The sequence below is a fragment of the Poecilia reticulata genome, chromosome 21, assembly GCF_904066995.2.
Source record: "Poecilia reticulata chromosome 21, P_reticulata-male-v2, whole genome shotgun sequence".
Taxonomy (NCBI): domain Eukaryota; kingdom Metazoa; phylum Chordata; class Actinopteri; order Cyprinodontiformes; family Poeciliidae; genus Poecilia; species Poecilia reticulata.
Genome location: NC_088850.1, coordinates 17832508 through 17856114, shown reverse-complemented (window position 1 = coordinate 17856114; position 23607 = coordinate 17832508). Strand labels below are relative to the sequence as shown.

At 40.0% G+C, this 23607-nt stretch overlaps 1 protein-coding gene across 2 annotated transcripts in view; it reads left to right on the top strand.

Annotated features, from left to right (window-relative positions):
* The window catches only part of atad2b (ATPase family AAA domain containing 2B), an 86838-nt gene that overhangs the window by 3574 nt on the left and 59657 nt on the right, over window positions 1-23607 (top strand). The window contains exons 1-22 of one of the 2 annotated variants that reach the window (XM_081602203.1): window positions 1477-1594; window positions 1978-2144; window positions 2317-2348; window positions 2456-2603; window positions 2828-2927; window positions 3054-3183; window positions 4388-4543; window positions 4644-4719; window positions 4835-4936; window positions 5253-5364; window positions 5936-6051; window positions 6218-6392; window positions 6649-6737; window positions 7296-7455; window positions 8558-8648; window positions 8851-9162; window positions 10405-10555; window positions 11134-11320; window positions 11439-11624; window positions 18637-18772; window positions 20540-20733; window positions 20816-20975. In XM_081602203.1, the coding sequence (XP_081458329.1) occupies window positions 1553-1594; window positions 1978-2144; window positions 2317-2348; window positions 2456-2603; window positions 2828-2927; window positions 3054-3183; window positions 4388-4543; window positions 4644-4719; window positions 4835-4936; window positions 5253-5364; window positions 5936-6051; window positions 6218-6392; window positions 6649-6737; window positions 7296-7455; window positions 8558-8648; window positions 8851-9162; window positions 10405-10555; window positions 11134-11320; window positions 11439-11624; window positions 18637-18772; window positions 20540-20733; window positions 20816-20975 (3022 nt within the window). In that variant the 5' untranslated portion in view covers window positions 1477-1552. Of the gene's footprint in view, window positions 1-1476; window positions 1595-1977; window positions 2145-2316; window positions 2349-2455; window positions 2604-2827; window positions 2928-3053; window positions 3184-4387; window positions 4544-4643; window positions 4720-4834; window positions 4937-5252; window positions 5365-5935; window positions 6052-6217; window positions 6393-6648; window positions 6738-7295; window positions 7456-8557; window positions 8649-8850; window positions 9163-10404; window positions 10556-11133; window positions 11321-11438; window positions 11625-18636; window positions 18773-20539; window positions 20734-20815; window positions 20976-23607 lie in introns of those variants that run through there. The other variant, XM_008398289.3, reaches the window with a different exon arrangement.

The window sequence follows — 23607 nt, the reverse complement described above, 5'->3', positions numbered from 1 at the left end:
TTAACTGAACTGCTTGCAAGAACACAAAACAAGTTTGTATCCTGCAACTTCACAAAGTAGCATCAAACTTTCGATACTGAGCATCCTGCTAAGGACTTAAAAAGACTCTCTCTCTCTGTTTAGAGAAGCATAAGACTCTGTTGGATCCTACTACCTGATAACTTCACTTATGTAAGAAGCGAAACCAAACCATTCACATGTAGGGCAATGTTGTTAACAGTCAATAGTCTCTATGGCCCTTTAGGCTTTGTTGCTCCCATAATAAGTCGGGGCTAAACATTGCTAAGAGAACTGGTTTTTGGTGAAGGAGACTGAGAAGTACCCTTATCCTCTGAAAGACGGAGGCTAAGGGTGCATCTGTTTCTGGGTGTCATAGAACGACACTTTGCAAAATCTTGAAAACCCTCAAATACCAACATGCCACCACCCGGACTAACAGGATGGGAGCTTTTCAGTGAGACACCAAACAGCCAAAAACTCACAAGCCAAAGTAATCGTCATTAAAGCTACCCAACAAGATGCCTACAATGAGAGACGTTGAAAAAATCTTACAGAAGAAACGGATGAACACGTAACGCACTCAAAAAGCTGAATCCCTTGGTCGAACTCATGCAACAAGAGGCAAGCTCAGACGGCGAGAAACACTCTCTTACTGCTACACTACTTTTTGTCACTTCAACGAACAAGTGGCTCATCAAGGGAGACGCATAAGTAAAGGAGCTGTCCGTAGTGCTGGATGTCGGACAGTCCAGTTCAGCTCACACAAGCAATGTTACCAACATGGAGAGTGAATGATGGTTCTGCTCCATTTGAGAAGTTTTCACCAGGACAATTGATTGGGGGGAAAATAAAGAAGAAGAACAAAAAAAAAAAAACAGAAGAATGTTAAACACTTTGCTGATACCTTTTGGAAAAGGTGAAAAGAATATTTGTCCACCGTTCAAAGTCATGCAAAGTGGACTGAAACCAGACCTGATGCCAGGGGAGAAGACGTAGTCCTGGTCAAGGACACCAGTGCCAGCAGGAACGAACGGCCCGTGGGGCTACTAATGTAACATTTCCCAGCAGAGATAAGAAAGTATGAACTATATAAGATGTGACTGATAAATTGTTACTTGGACCAGTTTCAGAGATTATTATTATTTTGCTTGCAGAGACGGAGTCAAACTTCCTTCATGTTAAATGACCTGATATGTTTGAGTAGGTTGTGTTGGCTTTTGTAATGCTGTAAAGTGATTATATTAAGCAGGGAGTGCGACATATATCTACTTTGAGTTGAAACAAGTTACATCAGCAAGTTGACAAATTAGTACACAGTTGGCAAATTGTATGACTGAATTCATGCTGAGAATGGTTTAAATATATTGGGTTTGAAATTTGATCAGTGTGTGGCACGTGTGTTGTAAACAATTTTTGCCATGTTGTTTTTGCTGAAACATGACCGAGTGAGCGCTCTAGGCAGCAAACTGTCTTTGGCTCATATTTCTCTGGTTACCTTGTCAACCAGAATTTAGGCAGTTTGGAGAAATTAACCAGCACACAAACACTCTCAATGGACTTGTTGCGATTTTTACCTTTGAAAACTTTTGGTTTTGTAAGTATCAGATGACACTGAGACATTTTAATGTTTTTTTTTTTTTTTTTTTCTTTGGTTCATAAAATGTAAAGAATACTGGTTAGTAATGTATCTCTCTTTCTGTTACATTTCAGTTACAAAACCACTTTGAATGTAGCAAGTTTTTTACCTTGTAATGTATTTTTTTTACCTCCCTGTTGTTTCAACTACAATAAATCAATTTGCAAAAGAACTTCAGTTGTTCGATTGCTGTCTAGCTACACACTTGTCACTTGTGAGGACAACACAATTGGCATTCTTCCTTTTCTAAGCCCTTTTGCCTGAAGTTGTTCTTCCAAGTCTTGTGCTCTCTCCTTCGCTTCCTGCTCAACTTTCTTTTTTTCTCTGTGTTTGCACAACAGAAGGAGCCCAGCAGTGATGCGAGCAGTCCCAACAGCCCACGGTTGGCACCCCCTGCCAAACGAACGCGCCGGCAGACGGCCTCCGAGCCAAGCTCCAGTGACACTTCGCCGTCCCCTCAGGCAAAGGGCCAGAGGGTCAGCTGGGGCTTGCCAACCTACCGCACCCGGTCAGTGGCTCGGATTTGTTTATTGTGAATTAATTTTCAACTTAACGTCCAACCGGCTTTTTGTTAAAACTCCTAAAAGCGAGAACACAAATTATTATTTTTATTACTCCCCTTCCTCCCTCCCAATCTTCAACAGATCTCATACTTTTTTTATTATGTGTTCTTTTTCCAGGCTGTCTTCTCGCATAATGCAAAATGGACACGGTAATTCTGTTTCTTTTCTTTCTTTGGCTTCGTGGATTGAAAAAAAAAAAAAAAAGAAAATCAAATAACGAAAACAAACAAATCTTTTGAATCTTTCGACGCTGCAGCGCAAAGGAATCACAGGAGCGATGAGAGCGGAGGGGCTGATCACTCCCGAATGAACGGCCACGTGGAGCTGAAGAGGAGCTGCCGGGTGAGGAAGAGCCAGTTCCAGCACCTCAATCAGAGCCTGCTGTTCGACCAGCTGGTCAACAGGTAGCTGGAAATTGTACTTTTGCCTTTTGCAAATCTTTGCGTCAGACAACGGAGAAGCCATAAACGATAACGACGCAAACACATTGTGTGTCGTGTGAAGAATGAGAAACTTAGAACATGAAATAAAACTTTTGAGTTCAGGGCTGGGATATTTGCTGTATTTAAGCCCTATAATATGCTTAGTGTTTGCCATTCACCGTTTGCTTCTGTCTGCCTGTGTGAAGCACCGCCGAGGCCGTTCTGCAGGAAATGGACAACATCACCAGCATCAGGCAGAATCGTGAGCTGGAGCGACTTCGCATGTGGAACGGAGAAACGGAGGAGGTGAGCGGAGCTCACAGCAACAACCAAAAAAAAAAGAAAAAGCACAAACCGAGACTGTAACGTGAACACACGTGGCTGCACTTATTGATTTTATTTTTATTTATTTATTTATTTTGCTTCTTTCAGGAAAATATGGACATGTATTCTCGGGTGAAGCGCCGGAAATCGATGCGTAGGAGCACTTTCAACATGCCTGCGCACCACAAAGTCATGAGCAAGGATGAGGAAGAAGAGGAGGAGGAAGAAGGGACAGAAGGTACATCCAAAGCTTTGCTTCTCGAAATATTGCAAATTTTAAGCCCTGTATTAAAGGCATGAAAGTTTTATGCGCCGCTTTTTAACATTTTTTTATATACAATAAAAACAAAGTAGCACTCAATGGAAGCGACGCATAAAAGACGACAGAGCCAAAATTGTGACGGCAGCAGCAGTCTTCACTGTGAATGTTAAGAAATGAAGAATTGTCAAAGTTGGCTACTTTCAGAACCAGCGAGGCATGGATAAATGCAGTCAAAAATGTACGAATCTTTTCAAAATGGAAACCGCTTTGTTTCTGACTTGTTGAGACCAGAAATTAAATCTTCTAGTGGCATCGGCGGATCAAAACTTTTAAATTTCCCACAAAATTCTGAGTGGGGCATCACTGGTTTTCTCACATAAAGCAGAACGGACCCAGAACTGGCATAACGTAATTTCATCTTAGAGTAAGAGGTTTTAGATTCTCATCTAGAGCTGGTTAAATTCAGTCCAAATTCCTTACCTTGAATCAGATGCTAAGTTCAGCGTCATGTCAACAGGCCTCAAAGTGGGCATTGCAAAAAAAATATTTTAGATATTTTTAGATTTTGAATGCCCCGCGACAGACTGGCGACCTGTCCAGGGTGACCCCGCCTCTCGCCCGGAACTTTAGCTGGAGATAGGCACCAGCAACCCTCCCGACCCCACTAAGGGACAAAGGGTGTAAAGAAAATGGATGGATGGATAGATTTTGAATAAAAAATTAGTATTTAGCAACATTAGCTAGTTGCAATGTCTGGCAGTATTTTGTTACAGGACTTACAGAACCTTGTCTTATCTATAAATCTTGTTTCTAATTTAATAGCTTTTGTGTCCTAAAATTCTACTATCGTATCAATTTAAAAGTAACGGAGGCTTTGTCCGTGCAAATGTTGGAAAACCTTTGTTTTGTGATGCTTTGATTCGACTAGATCTGCTTGTACCCCAAAGAGGCATGGTACTGGCAGTGGAAGCAGGTTTCACTTTTGCTTTGTTGCCATGTTTGGTCTGTGTGATTTAGCAAAGGCAATCAGCAGCAGCAGCTTCATTTTGGATTTTGCTCATAAAATGTCAATAAGGAGGAATCTCCCTCTTTTCGCTGCTTTGTCTTTTGGAGTTACTGGCACTGCATTCTCACATTTGAGTCTTATTTGAAGTTCGTAAGCATCACTACTTGCTTTCAGAGTCGAACGGCGAAGAAGAGGAGGAGGAGGACGACGCAGAGGATGACGACGAAGACGATGAAGGGGATGAAGCTGAGGAGGCGGGGGAGGAAAACGACAGGCCGTACAACCTGAGACAGCGGAAGACGGTGCAAAGATACGAAGCGCCACCGATTGGTACTTAGTCTCTCGCGTTTTCGAACCTCGGCTTTTTCATTTTTGGTCGCCTCGCTGGTTTGTTGTCTAACCGGCGGTCGCGTTGTGTTTGCCTTCTCAGAGCCTGTGAACAGAAAACAGAGCAACCCGTCGCTTTTTGACACCCACAGATCCCCAGCAAGAAGAAGCCATATTAGGTGGGCTGGGATTTATTTCCAATATAAGATCAATGTATTTAGCAGCGTATCATTAAAACGAATAAAACTCCTGCATGTGAAGCGGTTTTAGATGAGGTTTGTTGTATTTTTCCAGAGTGAAGAAACATGCCATCCACAGCAGTGACACCACCTCATCATCTGATGAAGAACGCTTTGAGCGAAGGAAAAGCAAGAGCATGACTCGGGCCAGGAACAGGTGTCCACCATCGCGTTCTTCTTCATAGCTTTTTATCTTCGTTTCTCTGTACCGTGGTTTTTCATTTTAGCGTAACAAAAACACTTTGTGTCAAAGGCTGGAGTTTTTGATCGCTGTTTTTTTGTTTTTTTTGTTCGTGTTATATTTCAAACCACGGCTATAATCAGTGTAAACTAATTCGGGAACATTAAAATTTTATTTCAAGTTTTGTTTTCCCCTCTAATTGTCTTTCAAGCAGATCGGTTTTTTTTTAGTTACATTTTTCCCACGTAGGTAAAAAAGAAACAAACTTATAACAGGCAATTTATCTCGACAGATGTTTACCCATAAACCTGACGCCTGACAGCTTGTCCAGCGGCGTGCTGCGGGACAGAGTTAAAGTGGGCACCAGCTTGGCTGATGTGGACCCCATGAGCCTTGATAATTCGGTGAGTGGAAATACTAACGAGCCAAACTCGGCTTTAATGTGGACGTTTAGATGAGCTGAGGTGTGCAGAGTCTTCTAATGGCATTCTTAGCCAGACTTTGTTCACATTTTGTCATTGTACAGCCACAAACCTGACTTTTCATGTGATAGGCCACATTATTGGGAAGTGAAAGGAAAACAATACATGGAAAACGAATACATGTGCATATAGTTTCAGGCCTCTTGGAAACGCTTGCTCTCTAATGAAATAAAAATGTCTACGCATGACATGCAAACTCTGTAGACAAAAACGAACTCTACGTCTCACTCCGTGCCCATTATAACACACGGTGGTGGCAGCATGAGACTGTGGGAAGCTTTACTTCAATGAGGAGAGAAAATGTCAGTTTTATGGGAAGATGAAGGAAGAAGTTTCAGTTTTTACATCTTCTGTTTTTTCTATAGTAAAATTCGACACACGACAAAATGTGGGTGAAATATTTGCATTAAAAACATTTTTTATTTTAAAGCTATATGTCATTTTCCTTCCACTTTTCCATGTGTTGCAATATGTATATTTGTCTTTTTCTTAGGTGAGGTTCGACAGTGTGGGCGGCCTCAGCAATCACATCCAGTCACTAAAGGAGATGGTGGTGTTCCCTCTGCTTTATCCTGAGGTCTTTGAAAAATTTAAGATTCAGCCTCCCAGGTGAGAGGAACTCAAAAAAAAAAGAATTGCTCAGTCATTATTTTTTGATGAAATGAACTCAGAGGAGGGAGTTTATAAAACTGAAGTAGATTTATAAAATAAAAAAGCTACAATAATTTGTATTCTTTCCACCTTTTTTCTTTCTTTTCTTTTTTTTTTTTTTTAGAGGGTGTTTGTTTTACGGACCCCCAGGAACAGGAAAGACCCTGGTTGCGCGGGCTCTTGCCAACGAGTGCAGTCAGGGAGAAAGGAAAGTCGCTTTTTTCATGAGGAAAGGAGCCGACTGCCTCAGCAAATGGGTCGGAGAATCAGAACGGCAGCTACGCCTCCTCTTTGATCAGGTCGGTTACATTTCTGTACTGTGATTTCAGATGGACCAGCAACAACACAGCAGTCTCGTTTAGCCGACTGTCTGGATGTTATCACATGAATTAATTTCTGCTGTTGAGAAAAACCAAACCTCAGTACAATACACACAAACCCCCCACCCCTGCCCCCCCCAACTATTTAACAATGTTTCATTGTGTAAAATATGTACTAAAGTTTCTCCTTTTTGTTGTGTGTGATTTTTTTTTTATTTTTATTTTTTCCCCCAAGGCTTACCTGATGAGGCCATCAATTATTTTCTTCGATGAGATCGATGGTTTGGCTCCGGTTCGCTCCAGCAGGCAAGACCAGATACACAGGTAAAGCAAGCAGTTAGTAGTTTTTGTTTAGTTTGTAGTTTTTTGTTTAGTTTTACGACTCGGTACCACATTCCTTGATACATTTTATTTATTTATTTATATATTTTTTTACTTTTTAGCTTTTGATACTTTTTAGCTTTTTTGTCTTTTTAGATTAACATGCTTACTGTAACATTAATTCATAATTTTAATAAATCTGAATCTGAATATAAGACGACATGAATTGTCTGCATCCGTCAAAGATTTTAATGAGCGGCGTCATTATTTTCTTTACTGAACCATTTGAGTGCAGTGGGGGAATAATGCAAAACGATTTGTTTAGTTTGTCATTGTCATTTACAGCCAAATTTACTAAAAAACTTCCTTAAATTAGAAATGTACCACTCAGTTTTGTGGCAAGTTTCTAGTGTGCGTGTGTGTTTTTTTTTGTGTTTTTTTTTTGTTTTTTTTTTTAAGGTTTGACCTCTCATTACAGATTTTAGCCGAGTTTCATTTCCCATCGAAAACTATGATAATCTGCATTAAAATATTTTTCCTTGATTTCTTCCCCGTTCACAGTTCTATTGTGTCCACCCTCCTGGCCTTAATGGACGGCCTGGACAGTCGCGGGGAGATAGTCGTCGTTGGTGCTACAAACAGACTCGACTCTATCGACCCGGCACTCAGGAGGCCTGGACGCTTTGACCGGGAGTTTCTCTTCAACTTGCCAGACAAGAAGGTGAGGCTGCAGCAAAAAAAAACTTTGGATGCTTTAAAATGATGATTGCACATTTATTTGTACTCGGATGTTTTCTCAAATGGGGGAGGAAGCACACAAGATGTGTAATTCAGCATTTCAGAGTCTTCATTAGGCCTCTGCAGTTTCTTGGAACTTATGATTCAGCTACAAAGGGATAGACAAAAAAAAGAAGATTGAAAAGAAGATTGTTCTTGTAATTATTTTGAGGCGTTCCAAATTGCGTTCATGCTGTTAGATTTTGGCAAATGATGCGTGCTTGTACCCCTGTTTTGTAAAGTCAACCAGTATGAAATTGGCAGAAAAAGGAGCGGATGAGTCGGTTAGTTTTTGTGTGGGAACAGAAATAATTTGTACTTGGGTTTTATTGTTACAACATCTTAATATGTATTTTAATTTCTTTAGTAAATTTGTTTCAATTTTGTGATTTTATCACATTTTGTCATTTATATCTCTTCTTTTGTTCTTGTTCCTGAGATTGTTGGACATTTTATTGCTAATTTTATTTGTTTACATTTTTTTTTTTAAAGTGAACATTTTTCTTACCCTAATTATTGAACTTTACTTTAATACATTCATTTAAACTAAAGGTTCAACAAGAATTAATAAGAAAAATGTTGATTTTTTTTTTTTTTTTTTTTACAACAGTTCACATTTTAAGTTCAAATGCGATCATTTGAACAATGCTGATTTCAAAATTAGCCAAAATAATACTAATTTCATGTATATGTTTACCATCTTCCTCTCTGTTTTCATATAACTTGTTGATAACTGAGCTCACTTGATGTTTTCCGTCTGGTTCCACTACACCCTGCCGGGACGAAACTTGCTAAAAAATATTTTCTGCTGCTTTGAGAATCACTGGAGTAGATATTTCTATAATTCAAAAACATAACTCTTTCTCTAGTTTGGGGTTATTTTGTCTTTAAACCGTGTCATGCCTCCCTAAATTTTATGTTTGATGCTGCTGTGCATTTGTCGGTCATTAGGAGATGTTTTTACTTTTTGACATTAAGATGGATTTGCTTTGTTTTGCTGTATTTAATCATTGCTGCTGTTTTATTTTATTTTTTTCTGACTTAAGGCCAGAAAGCAGATCCTGGAGATTCACACACGGGACTGGGACCCCAAACTGTCTGAGCCATTTCTGAATGAACTTGCAGAAAAATGTGTCGGTAAGAGTCACGCAGAAACACGAAGCAGTGTGTCGTCTGAAGTGCCGATGCCAATATAAAAACGCCCAGGGTTAACACAGAGATCTGCAGAGCGCATTATAGAATTTTATCAAACTGACGCTGGAGCAGTCAGGGGGTATAATCAAGCCAAAATACGAGAGGGAGAGGGAATAATTGACTGTTTATGCGCCTTTTCTTCCAGGCTACTGTGGTGCTGACATCAAAGCACTTTGCACAGAGGCAGCCTTGATGGCGTTGCGCCGCCGATACCCGCAGATCTACGGCAGCAGTGTCAAACTGAAGCTGGACGTGGCGTCCATCGTCCTGGGGCCCGGCGACTTCAGCAAGGCGATGAGGACGATCGTCCCGGCCTCCCAGAGGGCCCTGGCTCCCTCGGGCCGGGCCCTGTCCCCCACCCTCATGCCCCTGTTGGGCTGCTCCTTCTCCTCGGTGCTGACAACTCTTCTCAGAGTCTTCCCCCACGCTCAGTGTACTGACAGGGACAACCTGCACGGTAAGAACGGGCCAGATTTTTTTTTGCCGCTGCGCTGCTGCTCCTCCTCCTCCTGAAGCGCCTCGTTTTCTCCTGCCGCCCATCTCAGTCGTCGGTTGGGTTTCCCGTCGGCGTGTTGTTGGATTTGATTATCTCCGTTTTCCCAACCTTATTACCACAGCTCTTTGTATCGCCCTCCCACTCTGATCATATTGTGCGCGCGTTCGCCTCACTTCCCTCTAAAGGTGGTGCCGTGGAGACCGAAAACCTCATCATTGTGTGAGCACAGTAACTCTCAACCCTCCAACCCCCTGCCCCATGTCCACAAAGGGGCATTTACAGCATAATTAGGCTTAATGGAAAACTTCACCAGCTGGGAGTCGTTTCTTCAGGAAGTTGAACTTGTTGCGCCAAAATATGGCTACGGCTGCAACTGCCGATTATTTTCGTCATTGATTATTCAGACAATGAATCGATTGTCGGATGAAAAAAAGTTTGGCACATTCTACTTATTTTTCATTGAATCCTTTTTTATACAATATAAGAAATGCAATGAAAAATAAACAAATAATTCAATCATTTAGTAACAGGTACAAGCACTGCTTTGTTCCTACAGCAATTTCTCTTTTTAATATCGGGACAAGGTACAGGACTCGCATCTGATTGTTGGTGTATTTCTGTTCCATACATCACTGATGTCAGCTGGCTGTACTCATCCCATTATGTATTAATTTACATTTGATGCATTTTTGGTATGTTTTATTAATTTTATTTTTGTCATTATTTTTAACTTTTGATACTTTGTCTTTTAGTTGTTGTACTTGCTGTAACATTAATTGCCCATTTTGAACATGAATAAATCTTGATATGAATTTCTTTTTAAGTAAGAAAGTGAGCATTTTATTGCCTAAAATGCAATAACGTGGCATTCCTTCAGTGAGCCGGGTGGAGCTTAAATATATTTACAGACAGAAGTGTTTTTATCTTAGATGCGTTAATCGTTTACTTAATTAGTTGACGATTTCAATAATCAATTCATCCAGTTAATCGCTTCAGCCCTAAAAATGGCACAAATGCCTTGCGTAGAGTTTGCTTTTCGAGAATCTTTGTGTCTGTCGACTCTCCTGTTAATTAAAGGTCTTTGTTAATGTCAAAGTTAGAGCATTTCTAATAAAAAGCGCCTGTAGAAGCAAACTTGTGGCTTATAAAAGCGTGTTTCCTGCACACAAACGGTTCTTTAAGCAGTGTTCTTCTCTATGACAGCCGGCGACAATCAACTGCTTGAAGAGGACTTTTACAGCGACGACGACAATGAGGATGGCTCCGCCTCCATTTACGAAGTTCCGCCTTCTGCATCCCCAAAGAGTCACCTCTTCTCTTCTGCAATGCACAGACCCTTTCTCCACTTCTCCTCGTGAGTTTGACGAGAACCACTCTGTTAATGCATCTTTATTTGCTTTTTGTTTTTTGTTTTTTTTAAACCGGACATCTGCTGTAATTGTCGTGAGCAGTCAAAGCTGCACTGACAAGAAAGAAGTTTGTTTATTCTCCTGACTTAAAAACAAGCAGTGTGGCATGTTTCGGAATGTCTCGAGATATTTTTGTGTTTATCGTTTGAGTTTCCCGCTTTATGTGAAAAGACATGAAGTTTAAATCTTAAACGGCAAGTTATGAGAGGCTTAAGCACAAGAAATCGAAACGCGCATATTTTCAAGTTACTTATTTGATGCAAAAAGTCGAGAAAATGGCAAATGTAACATTTCCAATCATACTGTCAGTTTACATATTTTTGATCATCAATAACTGAAATTTATCAAGACGATGTATCAAACAAATTTCTCACGATACATGATAATCGTGAGACCCTATTGAAGACGTGTAAATACTTTTGATTAGTAAAAAAAAACCCAACAAAAATCTAAACGCCTGCAGCAGGTTGCTCTGTTTTCCTGAGTTCCTGCAGAAAACTCTACAATGTCATGTTGTTTGCAGCTCTTCACTCCAGCAGCCCACAGCGTACCGGCCCCGCCTGCTGCTGGCAGGGGCCCCGGGTTCTGGACAAAGCTCCCACTTGGCTCCTGCCTTGCTCCACCACCTGGACAAGCTACCAGTGCACCGCCTGGACTTGCCCACCTTGTACTCCGTCAGCGCCAAGACGCCGGAGGAGTCCTGCGCTCAGGTAAAAAAAAAAAAACAAAAAAAAAAAAAACAATCTCGACCTGGAAAATAGTTATTGTTTTGTTCAGTTTGTTGACATTTAGCCTCGACGGACTTCAGCTTTGTTTCTCTGTTTGTAGGTTTTCCGTGAGGCCCGTCGAAGTGTTCCCAGCGTGGTGTACATGCCTCATATCTCAGAGTGGTGGGACACGGTGAGCGACACTGTGAAGAGCACCTTCCTCACCCTGCTGAACGATGTGCCCTCCTTCAGCCCGGTCCTCATCCTCGCAACCGCCGAGACTCAGTACTCCAAGCTGTCAGAGGAGGTATATGTTTTTAGTCTAAAAATCAACTTGGTTTTGAACGTACATAATTATTTGGCCAAATCCAAAAAGTTGAACAAGCAAGGAAAAATTGCAGAAAAGGTTTAAAATGTCATAAAAAGGCACAAGGTCATCTCTGGTCAGGCAACAGAAGGGGTTTAATTAGGTCTGAGGTTTGACAGCCTGAAGTCTTGACCCTAAGCCACCTTCTCTGTATAGAAAACCTCAGGCAGGCTGGAGGCCTCCCATCTGTTTTTGTCGCAGTGCGTTCCTGTGCGCCTGGTGTTTTGGCGAATCCTTGTCCAAGCTAACGTAGGCAGTCGGGAAGATTCTTTATGTTTTTGACCAATAAGCATTGAGGGCGTTTCAATCATAAACCTCCCAGTTCTAGTTTTAACTTTTATTTTTTTGTATTTTTTATGGCTCTTTTTATGCTTCTTTTGAACTTTTTGCAATGTCCATTTTTTTTATTATGATTGAAATATTTCAGTAAGATTTTGGTTTTATAGATGCAGACAAATCTAATCTAAAACTTGATCTGAAAGCATTTATTTGGGGATGGTTTGTCTAAGCCTTATGTAGAAAATAATGTTTCTTCTTTGGATTCTTGGAAGTTTGAACATATGATGGAGCTTTAGGGCCACACTAAGAAAAGAATTTTAAAAAATGAAATTACGAGCATAAAGTTATAGAATTACAAGATTAAAGTTTTAATATTACAAAACAAAGTCAAAATAATACAATATTAAAGTTGTAGCATTACGGGAATAGCTATAAAGTTAGGACTTTATTCTCAAAATACTGTGACTTTACTCTGCTCTCATATCATTTTGACTTTGTTCTCGTAATATTTTGACTTTATTATTGTAATTTTATGATTTTATTCTCATAATGATATTTATTTTATTTTATTTTTTATCAGAATGGTCCTAGTTCTCCATCATGCGAACATGTTTTAGTCGGTGTTTTGTCTTTTACGAACTCTAGGCTCACCAGTGCAAAAAGTTAGACAGTGAGACTCCATCCATCAGACTGAATGTCCTATCAGTACGCAAACTGTCATTATGCTCGAAATACTTCGGCGAGCAATTATTGCATCATTAAAAATCTTCTTGAAGAGTTTTTTTAGTCTATATCCAGCACCCTAATGATGTCCAAACTCTGCTTCTCTTTTATACTTCGGCATATTTTTCGTCAGCCTGGTTGTTTTTCTGCTGGCTCTCACGTTGGCACAATAATTCTTCAGTCATTTTGCATCCATACCCAGCCAAGCATAAGTAATTTATTATAATTAAAATAATAGTGTTTGTATATAATCAGCAACTGCTGCTGATTTAAAATTCTCAATTAAACTTCAGGCTGTTTAGTGAAAATCAACATTCGGTCTAGAGTTTTTAAAGGTTAGATGAGCACAGCAGTGCTATGATGCAAGTGTTTCTACATCCTGTTTTTTTCTTTTTGAGCGTAAAACTGGAATATTTAATACTTGAAATCATCATTGATTTGAGGGCTGCAGAACTTTCTGAATTTTGCTTTTCAGCAATTTTCCTTTTTTTTTTTCTTCTTTTTTTTTAACCCAATAAATCGAGGATTGCAGCAGTTCCACTGTGGACATGTTTCTCTCGTCGACACGCCTCGGTGGATTATGTTTTGAACCAAAATGGCCATTTTGATTGTTTTACACTCCAGCATCGAGAACACAGTGACAGCTGCTTCCTCAGCTCCAAACCGCAGCAGGGAAGCGGGCAGCGTCCCTCCAGAACCAAACGGACTCTACAGGCCGGGGTCCAGCTCTGTGGCCGCCCTGCTTCCCTGAGCAGCTGTCCATTCTGCTCAGACAGAGCTTCGTTTCTGTTGCAGCGCAATAAAATGAAAAAACATGAATCGTGATGCGGTAGCTGCAGCTGGAGAGACACGGTGTTGTATTTTTAGCACTTTTAGGTGTTTTTGCTTTGTAAGTCATACATGATCAGAAGCTTGTAGAAGGTAAATATCTGTCGGGTAGATTTGTCTCTTTTCTTTCTTATTTCCCTTAAGAAGGTTCATGAAACAAGGGATGCGCAGATTCCTTTTTTTCACTTCCGATACCAACATTTGAGATTTAGTATCAGCTTGTATCGATCCAATACAAAGAAACGGCGCTGAATTGACTTAATACATTTTTTCTTTTAAAAACCCATATATAAATGTACTGAATTACAAATGTATTTAATAACTCTGCACCAGTACGGCTCACTGAAATGCACCAAAAGCTTCTCAAGCTTGGTCAGACATGTTAAAACAACTTTAATTTGTTCAGTCAGTGTAATTAGGAGCATAACAGCCAATGGGAAACAAATAATAAAGAAACCGAGGCTGACGGAAACAGCAGGTTGACTACCTTGGTCAATTATGGGAAAAATAAACGTCAACAAACCCTTCAAGTGGTTCAGGAAGAACAATTAGGAATTCTAAATGTAATGTAACATAGATAATAAAGCATGATATTATAAAGCATAGAATTGAACTGAATAGATCTGTCCTTACGGATTCAGCACATTGTCACCAATATCCAATCTAGAATTTTTTTCAGTATTGGGGCCGATACAGATGATAGTATTGGATCAGTTCTTCTCTACATGAAAATCAAAGCTACAATGCAATAGAAGAAGAATTCAAGTTTTTGCTGCGTCACTTTAAGAAGAGTAGAATGTAACATGGAGATTTACGTCTCAGAATTCAACTCCTCCTTTAATAAGTTTAATTGAAGAAGATGGAAAAGGAAATAAATGTTTTCATGTCTTTCTGCCATAAGCGTTAACTATTTAAATTAGATGCGAGGGGGAAACATCACACCGTATTTCTTTGAGCGTAGTTGCCCTAAATAAGCATTTTGCTGTTTTAAAACAAAGACTTAACAAGGAGTTGACATTTCAAGCCGTCATTACCTTCTTATATTATCAACCAGCTTTTGGAAAACAACTTTTTCCTGTGTCTTCTCCCTGGAGAATGTAAATCCTTACCGTGGAGATTTCCCAAAAGACAGCCGTCATTTCCAAATCCTGCATGTTCCCTGACAGGGAGAGGTTGAAGGCTCAAATGAATAAAACATAACACATTTGAGGTTCTGCAGTCAGCCTTCCTGTTATCTGCTGAAAGTCTCTCTCACTCGCAGCATAAATAAACGGTGGCTATATCTCAGGGTGTCATCGAAAACACCGTTTGTCCAAGTAGACATCTTGGTTAAAATGCAGGATAATTTTGTTTGTTTTCACTCTCTCCGCTGCCCTTTTTTTTTTTTTCCCCCCCCACATTAGGTAAAAAAAAAAAATAGCTGTCCGCTTTATTCAGAATACATTTAAACATTTAGATGCTACAATGTTTTGCAGAGTTATCAGAAATCAGAACAAATGGAATTCATTTTTTTTCTTCAGCTTGCAGAGTTGTGTGAAGGGAGTTGGAGATGTTTTGAAACAAATCTGATAGTTTTCAGATGTCCAGATCAAGTAGCTTTGTGTTTTTTTTTGTGGCTTGGTCTCAGAAGAAGGCTAGAGAAATGCATCTTACTCAGCCTAGAAACTTTCTCCCAGAAATTTTTTTTTTCTTGTGAATTTTCATCTATTTTTAAGTTAGAACATATAATCCCTCCTGTGTTTCTGGTCTCAATTTTTTCTGCCAAAAACATGCCTCCATGGGATCGGTTTTTATTTATTTTTATGTTTTTTGGTTCTGACTCTCTTCACATTTTCAGAGCTCTGTAGAGTCAGTGTTGGGGAATGCATACTACTCAATAACGGTAAGCCAATATATGGCTTGAAAGGCAAATAAAATCAAATGAGAGAGGTACGGGGTGGAGGGTGGCGGAAGGGGAGGAAAAAAAGTTTTGAGAAGGCAGTAATGGAGAACACTCCAGGTCCACGCACTTTCTGCAAAGCGCAAACTGTTGCAGCATCTCTGCAAGGCGTACAGCGAAGTCTGATTGATTACGGTCATGAAGGAATTGCTGGGCCCAGGGGGCATGAAATCCAACCCCTAACAAGCACACTGTGTTTTGGTTTCAAACAAGTAGCTTTCTCTTCACTCACCGTCAGCTGTCAGTGCCTGACACACTTGCGGTTTGCACACGGCAATACAGAAAGTGCTGGACTGTGCGATAGCTTCACTGAAGTCCTTCGCCTCTTGCTGCAACTCGAGAAGAGATGTCGTTCTCGCTGCCTTATTTCTGTGTTTACAATTGTTTACTACCTATTGTTAAATTATCTAAAAAAAAAATCCAAAAGAAAAACAAACAAAAAAAAAAAACCTCTGACAAATTAATTTTTATAGCAGCAACATCTACAGTGGAGATGAAACAAACCAACAAAACTGACTAAACACGAGAGCATTTCTCCAAAAACTTCTGTATACCATTAGATCAATGTCACATTTATATATATATAAAAAAAAAACAGATTTTTTTTTTCTGTGATAAAAAATTATCAAAATTCTGATATTCTTCAGAAATTTGTAAGGAAAAAAACCCCAACTCGGATGTTTTCTGAGATTCTGAAGTCACATGACTAATACTTAGTCATGTCTGAAAGAGGATCTGTGATGTTAAAGGCCAAAAAAACAAAAACCAAAAAAAAACAACAACCTGGAAATGATGCATGGAATCTACCACTCTTAAAATGTACTAATTAAATTAACATTAAAATGAATCGTCCCTGGGTTGGTCTCTCAGCAGCAAAACATGTCAACAAAGGAGCGCAGATGCCAAGAAACCCTTTTACATTAGCAATCTCAGTTTCCATATGTAAAAACCTGCAGATTGAGAATTTTTTGATACGCTTTGCTGGCATTTTACTTCTTTAGTAAGTAAAGCAGTTTTTGGATAATGAATTGGGTCTCATGTGAACTAATTTCTCAGTGGTGGGACTAAAAAAAAAAACTTGAGTGACCGATCATTTGAGGGGGGAGGGGGGAACTGACACTGAAAGTCCATCATTGGTTCAACGACAGACGCACAGTAGGTCCGTATTGTGGCGCAAAAACCAATCAGACGGTGAAGAACGCAACAGACCCTAAGCCAGTCAAACACATAAGGAATAAAAAGTTAGTCTGGAGCCATCCAGAGGGACAGCAACAAACCAATTCAAATTCATGCTTTAGCAGCATTCTAAACGAATAATACCCTCCAGTAAAATTGATTGTGCCAGTGGAATAAAAAACAAAAAAAAAAACCTACTTTTTCTGCACCTTTCTTTCGTTGCCACTTTCAGCAACTTTCTTTGCAACTTCATCTCAATCCTCAGTATCAACATGTCTTTGCTTTGCATGATTCTGTTGCTGTCACCCCTGCAGCTTTCTATGATGATGAAAACACCTGCCCGCTGTGTGCTGCACACACTACAACCGTCTCTGATTCCTCTTGCCGTCTTTTTTTTTTTTTTTTAATCCTCTGCTGCTATTTTATCTTTTCTACCTTACCTCCAGAGGGCAAAAAAAAAAAAAGAGAAAAAAATAGACAAACAGCAGGATGGTGAGAACAAACATGCCACGAATCCCGGTGAGGATCGATGAGAATAACAGATGGGGTGGGGGGAGAAAGTTGGTGCTTAGTCAGCAGCAGCAGCAGCCTCTGGGGAGGAGTTACCTTGAGCTCTTATCACCGAATTGAACTGGGAGGTGTGAAAACGACCCCTTGTGTAAATCAAGTTTCTTTTTGTTTCCGTCCCTTTTTCTCTGCTTTTTCATTTAGAAGATGATTTCCAAGTGAAAACTTAATACTCTGAAATATTTTGAAGGCGAACGTAACCCCCAGCTGGAGGCGCACGGTGCAAGTTGGGATGGATTTACAGTTTCACGCTCTCTAGGAGTGTTATTGGTTAATGTTAGTGTTGGGGAACCGTCGCGGCTTGTTCTTGGGAACTCCGCAGAAACAAATGCGCCCTTCTTGCAGTTCTAAGCATTGCAAAAAAAAAAAAAGAGACAAAAACATAAATAATTTGAAGAGAAAAAAGTTTGAATATAATTCCAAAAAATATGTATCAGATTTAGTTTTTCTGATGAAAATGTCTGCCAGCACTGAGGTGGATTTTGCCTCAGTGAAATGTTGAGTAATTCTAATGCATAGCTTTCTTTTTTTAATAAGCTATGCATGTTTCCAACGGTTTGAGATTCTGCCCTGTTTTCCTTTAAAAACAGACAGAAATGACTATTTATTTTTTAGCTTAAACTCTCTATTGTGCTCTCTCTCTTTCTCTCTCTCATCCATTTATATATTCACACATTTCTATCTTTCCTCTGTCTGCCCCCTGCAGCCTTTTATCATGAGTAAAATACCTACCTGCAGTGTGGAGAACACTTTTTGAATGTCTTATGCATAATTTACACGATTTGGCACTGATTCAGCTGTGCTTTTCTTATACTTGAAATATGAACTCTTTTTTTTTGCTCTTAGAGTTTGATAGGAATAGAATTGGAAAAGGCTGCCGTCTCTCTGTATTCAAGTAACAAATCTGTTTAGACGGCAAATGTTTTGGCCGTTCAGAGGAACGGAAGGGTGTTTTTAAAAAACCTTTTGAATCGTTGGTTTTTATTGGGCATTTTTCTGTTGCATTTCTTACACGGACTAAACTGTTTCATGTTTTCGTCAAAAGTCCGGTTTGCTGTGCTCAGTCACAAAAACTTGCAGGACTCGTCGCAACTCATTCATGAAAATTTATTTTTGAGGTCAACATGACGGAACCTTAGTGGTGCAGAGTTACAGCACTGATCATTTGGTGTACAGAGGGAAAATCTGTCGCAGAAACGACCTGATAATTGGCATCTGAAGGTCACGACCTGAGTACATACCCTGTTCTGCTCCAGTTTAATTTGCATTGTGGTTTCCGTTAAGCTTGTAATGCTTTTCACACTAAAAATACGTAGCAGCCAGTGAACTGCTGTTGGTATACAAAGAAATGACTAAGTTACGACTTAATGCAGTACCAGAACCCTGTTTTGCTTTCCCAGTAAAAACACTACTCTCTGTGTTTGTCTGTGTTTATTACAGGTAAAAAGTATATTTCAGAGGACCTATGGGGAGGTGGTACTGCTGTGCCCTCCAGGAGATCAGGAGAGGAGGAGCTTTTTCTCTGATTTGCTGCTGGTCCAGGCAGCCAGACCTCCTCCCCGACCCAGGAACTCAGGTACTTGATGTTTTTTATCTCATGCCAGGCCAGACGGATGTAGCTGATCTTCGCTGTCGGTCTTGGAGGGCACTGTTGGCCTTTTCCTTACTTCCAGTTCTGTTTTATATTTTGCAGTTTTATTTGTGGCCGTTTGTAGAGTGAAAGCTGTTCGACTTGGTTTTGTGTCTTATATCTTTGCTTTAACTCGATTTGTCGGGCTATTATTTCTCTAGGATGTAGACATGTCTGCTTCCCATTTGCATCAGAATCGGGCTTTTCCGCTTTTCCGGTGACCATCCATCGTTATCCCACTGCTCCCTCACATCTCTGTTTCAGTTCACTTACAGAGCAATGTCCTACTAGGCTTTCAAATGGAAATGGTGGCCTGTCTTCTTCTGCCAGTTCCACACTGACACAAAGCAGGGTTACCCAGCCTTACCTGCTCTGTGCTCTGCAGGGGTCCCTGCCTCACTGAGGCAGCTGTCTGACCTCCACAGGAGAGGCGAACAGAATAAAAAAAAAGAAAAAGCATGGCATGGAATTGCTGAGAGACGGCCCAGTTGCGATTAGCCGTAATTAGAATCAGGACTGCTGCTGCTGAGTGAAACACCCGTAGGGGCAGAAGTCTTGTCCTAACGATGCCGGCAGGCGCCTTGGGCAAGCGTTCGTATCTTAGGGAGAGGGGAAGGGGGTGGGGGATGATATGTGTTTAAAATTCTCTATCACTGTGCCACTGGCCGGGGGATGTTCCTCAGTGAATTTCAAAATTAGTGTTTGTAAAATGTACATGTGGCATTTTTTTTTTCTTCTTCAGTTCGTCTGAAATCCTTTTAAAATTATTCCTCCCCCCCCCTCAGGTTAGATTTAGGGTGTTTTCACACCTGATGGTTTGCTAGATTTGTTTCGATCAGGAGCCACAGGTACAATATTTGTTGCGTTTTGTTACATTTTCAGCTTTCACACTGCACTGTGTCAAACAAAGAAAAACACTGAAGTAAATGAAATGAAGAAGACAACTTCCTTCTTCACAAAATGTAAACAAAACTGGAATGGCGTCAGATTTTAGCAGTTGTACGATTTCTCTTTTATCCTTGGTATAAAAAAAAACCAACCAAAAAAAAAAAACAAGCTGTTTCTTCCACTAGACACATAAATTTGTTTTGGTGTATTTACCCAGAATGCCCTGCACTATTGTCCGTTTCCTGCTTTTAGAACGGTCTCTGGTTCACTTGGCATTTATGCATTCGAACTTCTCCAGAGTTCACTTTAACCAAACCAAAACCTGGGTTTTTAGGCGGACCTGAGTTAATTTTTTTGATCTGCACCAGAGTTCAGTTACGCATTCACATTTCCACAAACAAACTGGACTTTCTAGACAAACCACCCAAAGTTTGACTAAAGTGGGTCGAACAGGGACTTTTACTGTAATTATGGAGTGATTGAGAATCCGGTTTACTTTAAAATGCAAACTATTCATCTGTCTGTCACATCATCCTTCAATCGCCGTTTGGATCGCCCTCCATCTGCCCTTCATCTGTCGGCTCATCGCTACTGTCCATCTTTCTACAGTCTCCTTTCTCTCTGGTTCAATATTTAAAGCCTGACCGCCGTTTCAAATGTGAACGTTTGCATTTACAATTTAAACCAGTTAACCGTGGATTTTTAGAAAATGTAAGTCTTAAAGGTGAACCCTGCGTATGCCTTTGGCTATAGCCTGGTTAAATCTAACGTTTTAAAAGTTGATCAGAAAAGTCTAGCGTCATTTATTCTCCTCTGTTTTTGCAGGGAGGTGCGAAGAGGTGCTAGCTGTGGCAGAGACGCCGGCCCCTCGGGTCCTGTCGGCGGAGGAACAGCGCCGCCTAGCTGAACAGGAAGACAACACGTTACGGGAGCTCAGGCTCTTTCTCAGGGACGTGACAAAGCGCCTGGCCACCGACAAACGGTTCAGCATTTTTAGCAAGCCGGTCGACATCGAGGAGGTAAAACTGGGACCGGTTCTCGAGAAAGGTCATGTCGCTTTCCTGTCTTTGGCCAACACGACCCGTTACGTATGCTTGTCAGGTGTCGGACTACCTGGAGGTGATCAGGCAGCCCATGGACCTATCCACTGTCATGACCAAGATCGACACCCATCAGTACTTGACGGCCAAGGACTTCCTGGTGGACATTGACCTCATCAGCAGCAACGCTTTAGAGTACAATCCCGACAAGGATCCTGGAGGTAAGGAAGCAAACCGTGTGCACACTCTCTCGTTTCCAGTAGACTTGTGTTGTGGGTGGCTTTTACTTAGTGTTTTTTTTTTGTTTTTTTTTTGTGTTTTTAGTGCTTTATTTAGTTTTCAGTGGGCAGAGTGAGAGTTCGGGGTCCATAGGTCGGGAAACGATTCCCGGACGGATTCCATTACGAACTAAAAACCTCCATAAACCAGCCACCGTTTTTACCACTACACCATACAATTTCATTAGTATTCAGTGCCGGTTTTTGGCTGTGTATTCAGCTTTGTTTGAAGAAGTAAAGAGATCTGATTTATATACAGAAATGTATAGGCAGTTATGTCTAATAATGTTGACAAATTTCATTATAAAGCTATTTTAAATTTTAGTCTCCTCATATGATTTAGTGACGCTGCTTGAAATTTTTCACATTTAGGTGATACTATTTACAACAGTTTTGTTTTCAAAATAAAAATCTTATATAACAGACCAGTTATATGGTCTACCTACCCTTTGGACCAGTTCAAAGGGTAGGGAATAGTTTTGAAAAGTACTGTAGTATTGCTGGAGAATGAATGAATAATGATATATTTTGCAATAAACATGTGACTAATATCAATAGGTAATACACCTGAGTCTGACAGAATATATTATTCAATAATTATTAATAATAGTCAATAATGTAATTGGACTTTGATCCAGAACCACACAGCATTCTGGGGCATTTCTTTTTAGGATAAGTATGGATTTTGACTGTTTACATGGTCTGTTTTCCTATTTAAAACAGAAAAAGAGATGTTTTTATTTTTTTTAAAAAGTCATAAATGCAATACTGTGAAATTCTCCTGTTTTTGTTTAAGACCGATCCCATCAGAATATCCCACCAGGCCGCGCCGACTCACGGCCACGGCTCCCAGACACTAAAATTACTTTTTCCTTTTTGAAAATTCAAATGAAGAGCAGCGTGTAAACCCCCTGCTGATAGCTTTTCCACAGTGTAATTCAAGCCTTGTAGTTAAGGAAGGCTGCTTGACACTTTAATTGCATATCTTGGACTTTTTTTCCTTCTTTTTTACTGCATCTTTGTCCTCATCTGAGCACCTTTTTTAGTGAGCTTAAAATGGCTTTTGTAGCTCACAAGCTAGTCTTTTTAAGCCAGTCTTGTTGTCTGCAATAATGCACCTGAATGCACCAGATTTATTATTTCTATGTTCTCTTCTCATGTTTAAAATGATCTAGAACAGTGTTTATATTACACAGCAGCCGTACATTCGAGGGTAAATTGCGCAGACAGTAAGGCTGGTTGCTACCGGATACAGGAGCCCAACATAGAGCTGTGCCGCATTAAATTAGAATGTCATTTAGAAACGATTCAAACGAGAGTTTCAATCCAGAAAATGTAATTTCCCACACAATCACTGGGGACAGTGTTCAGACAGAAAGAGTCTGTAATTACCAAAGAAGCTGGCTGCTCAGAGTGCAAATTAATGGTAAGGAAACGATGGTGGGAGATGCAAACAAGGAGACGCCGGGGCGACCGTTGCTCAGTTGAACGAATCGTCTCATGATCATAAAGTTGTGGGTTCGATTCCATCTTCCTCCTGCCAAGAGTCGATTTACACAAAGCTGCTGATCTTAATTCGAAACAGAGTCTGTGGAGTGTTGTCGAGAAGAGGATGAGAGACACCTGACATGGAAATGCAGGAGAACTAAAAGCTGCAACCAAAGCAATCTGGGCTTCCTTTATAACTCGCCGGCAACAAAACGTACACATAGAGTACGGTTCATGGATGTACCTTTCATGCTATGCACGAACAAAACAATATCAGCTCGAATCCATAATCATCAAAGTTTAGTTAAAATAGTCTTTGAGTCTACATAATTATGAATGAAATATGTTTTTGATGATATCCAAATTTATTAGAAAGCACTCTAACTCTATCGCGGTAGGTTTCCCACTTTAGATTGGTCGGTGAGAGGACGGTTTTGGTAATTTTCTTTTTTAACAAAACGTGAGTTTATGTTCATTTACGTCCCCATGAGCATCAGCTATTCTTCCTGGCATCAGCTGATATAATAAAGACAGATTCCATCTCCATTTGCTTGAATATTAACACCTCATTTTCGTCCGACTTCTGTTATACTTCAATAAATCTGACAACTTGCTTTAATCAAAAAAAATATATATATATTTATTGTAGCCCCATCTAGATTTAACGGTACATATTGGTTGTTTTAACTTCTGTAATCTGAACAATATTAAATATCTTGTGTGTTTTTTATGGGTTTTTTTTTATCAGTACGCATGTAACATTGTAGTCGTCGTACATCTGCCCCTCAGTGAATTTGCTGCAGTATCTTTTATCTTAGAAGAGAATCTTCTGTTTATGCTGGAGAGAGCCTGGGTCATTTGTGTGAGAATAAGCAATACAGTAAAGGGAGAAAATACAAATGGTATGTTTTAAATAAATGGAGAAATAAAAACAAAACAAAAAAACAAAACAAAAAACAATAAAGCTTCTTCGTTTTCTCAACGTCCAGGGAATAAGGCCCAGATCCTCCACAATTAGGGCGTGGGGCAGATCTGACATCAGGTTTCAAAGTGCTGGTTAAAAAAATAAAAAAAATCATTCCACCAT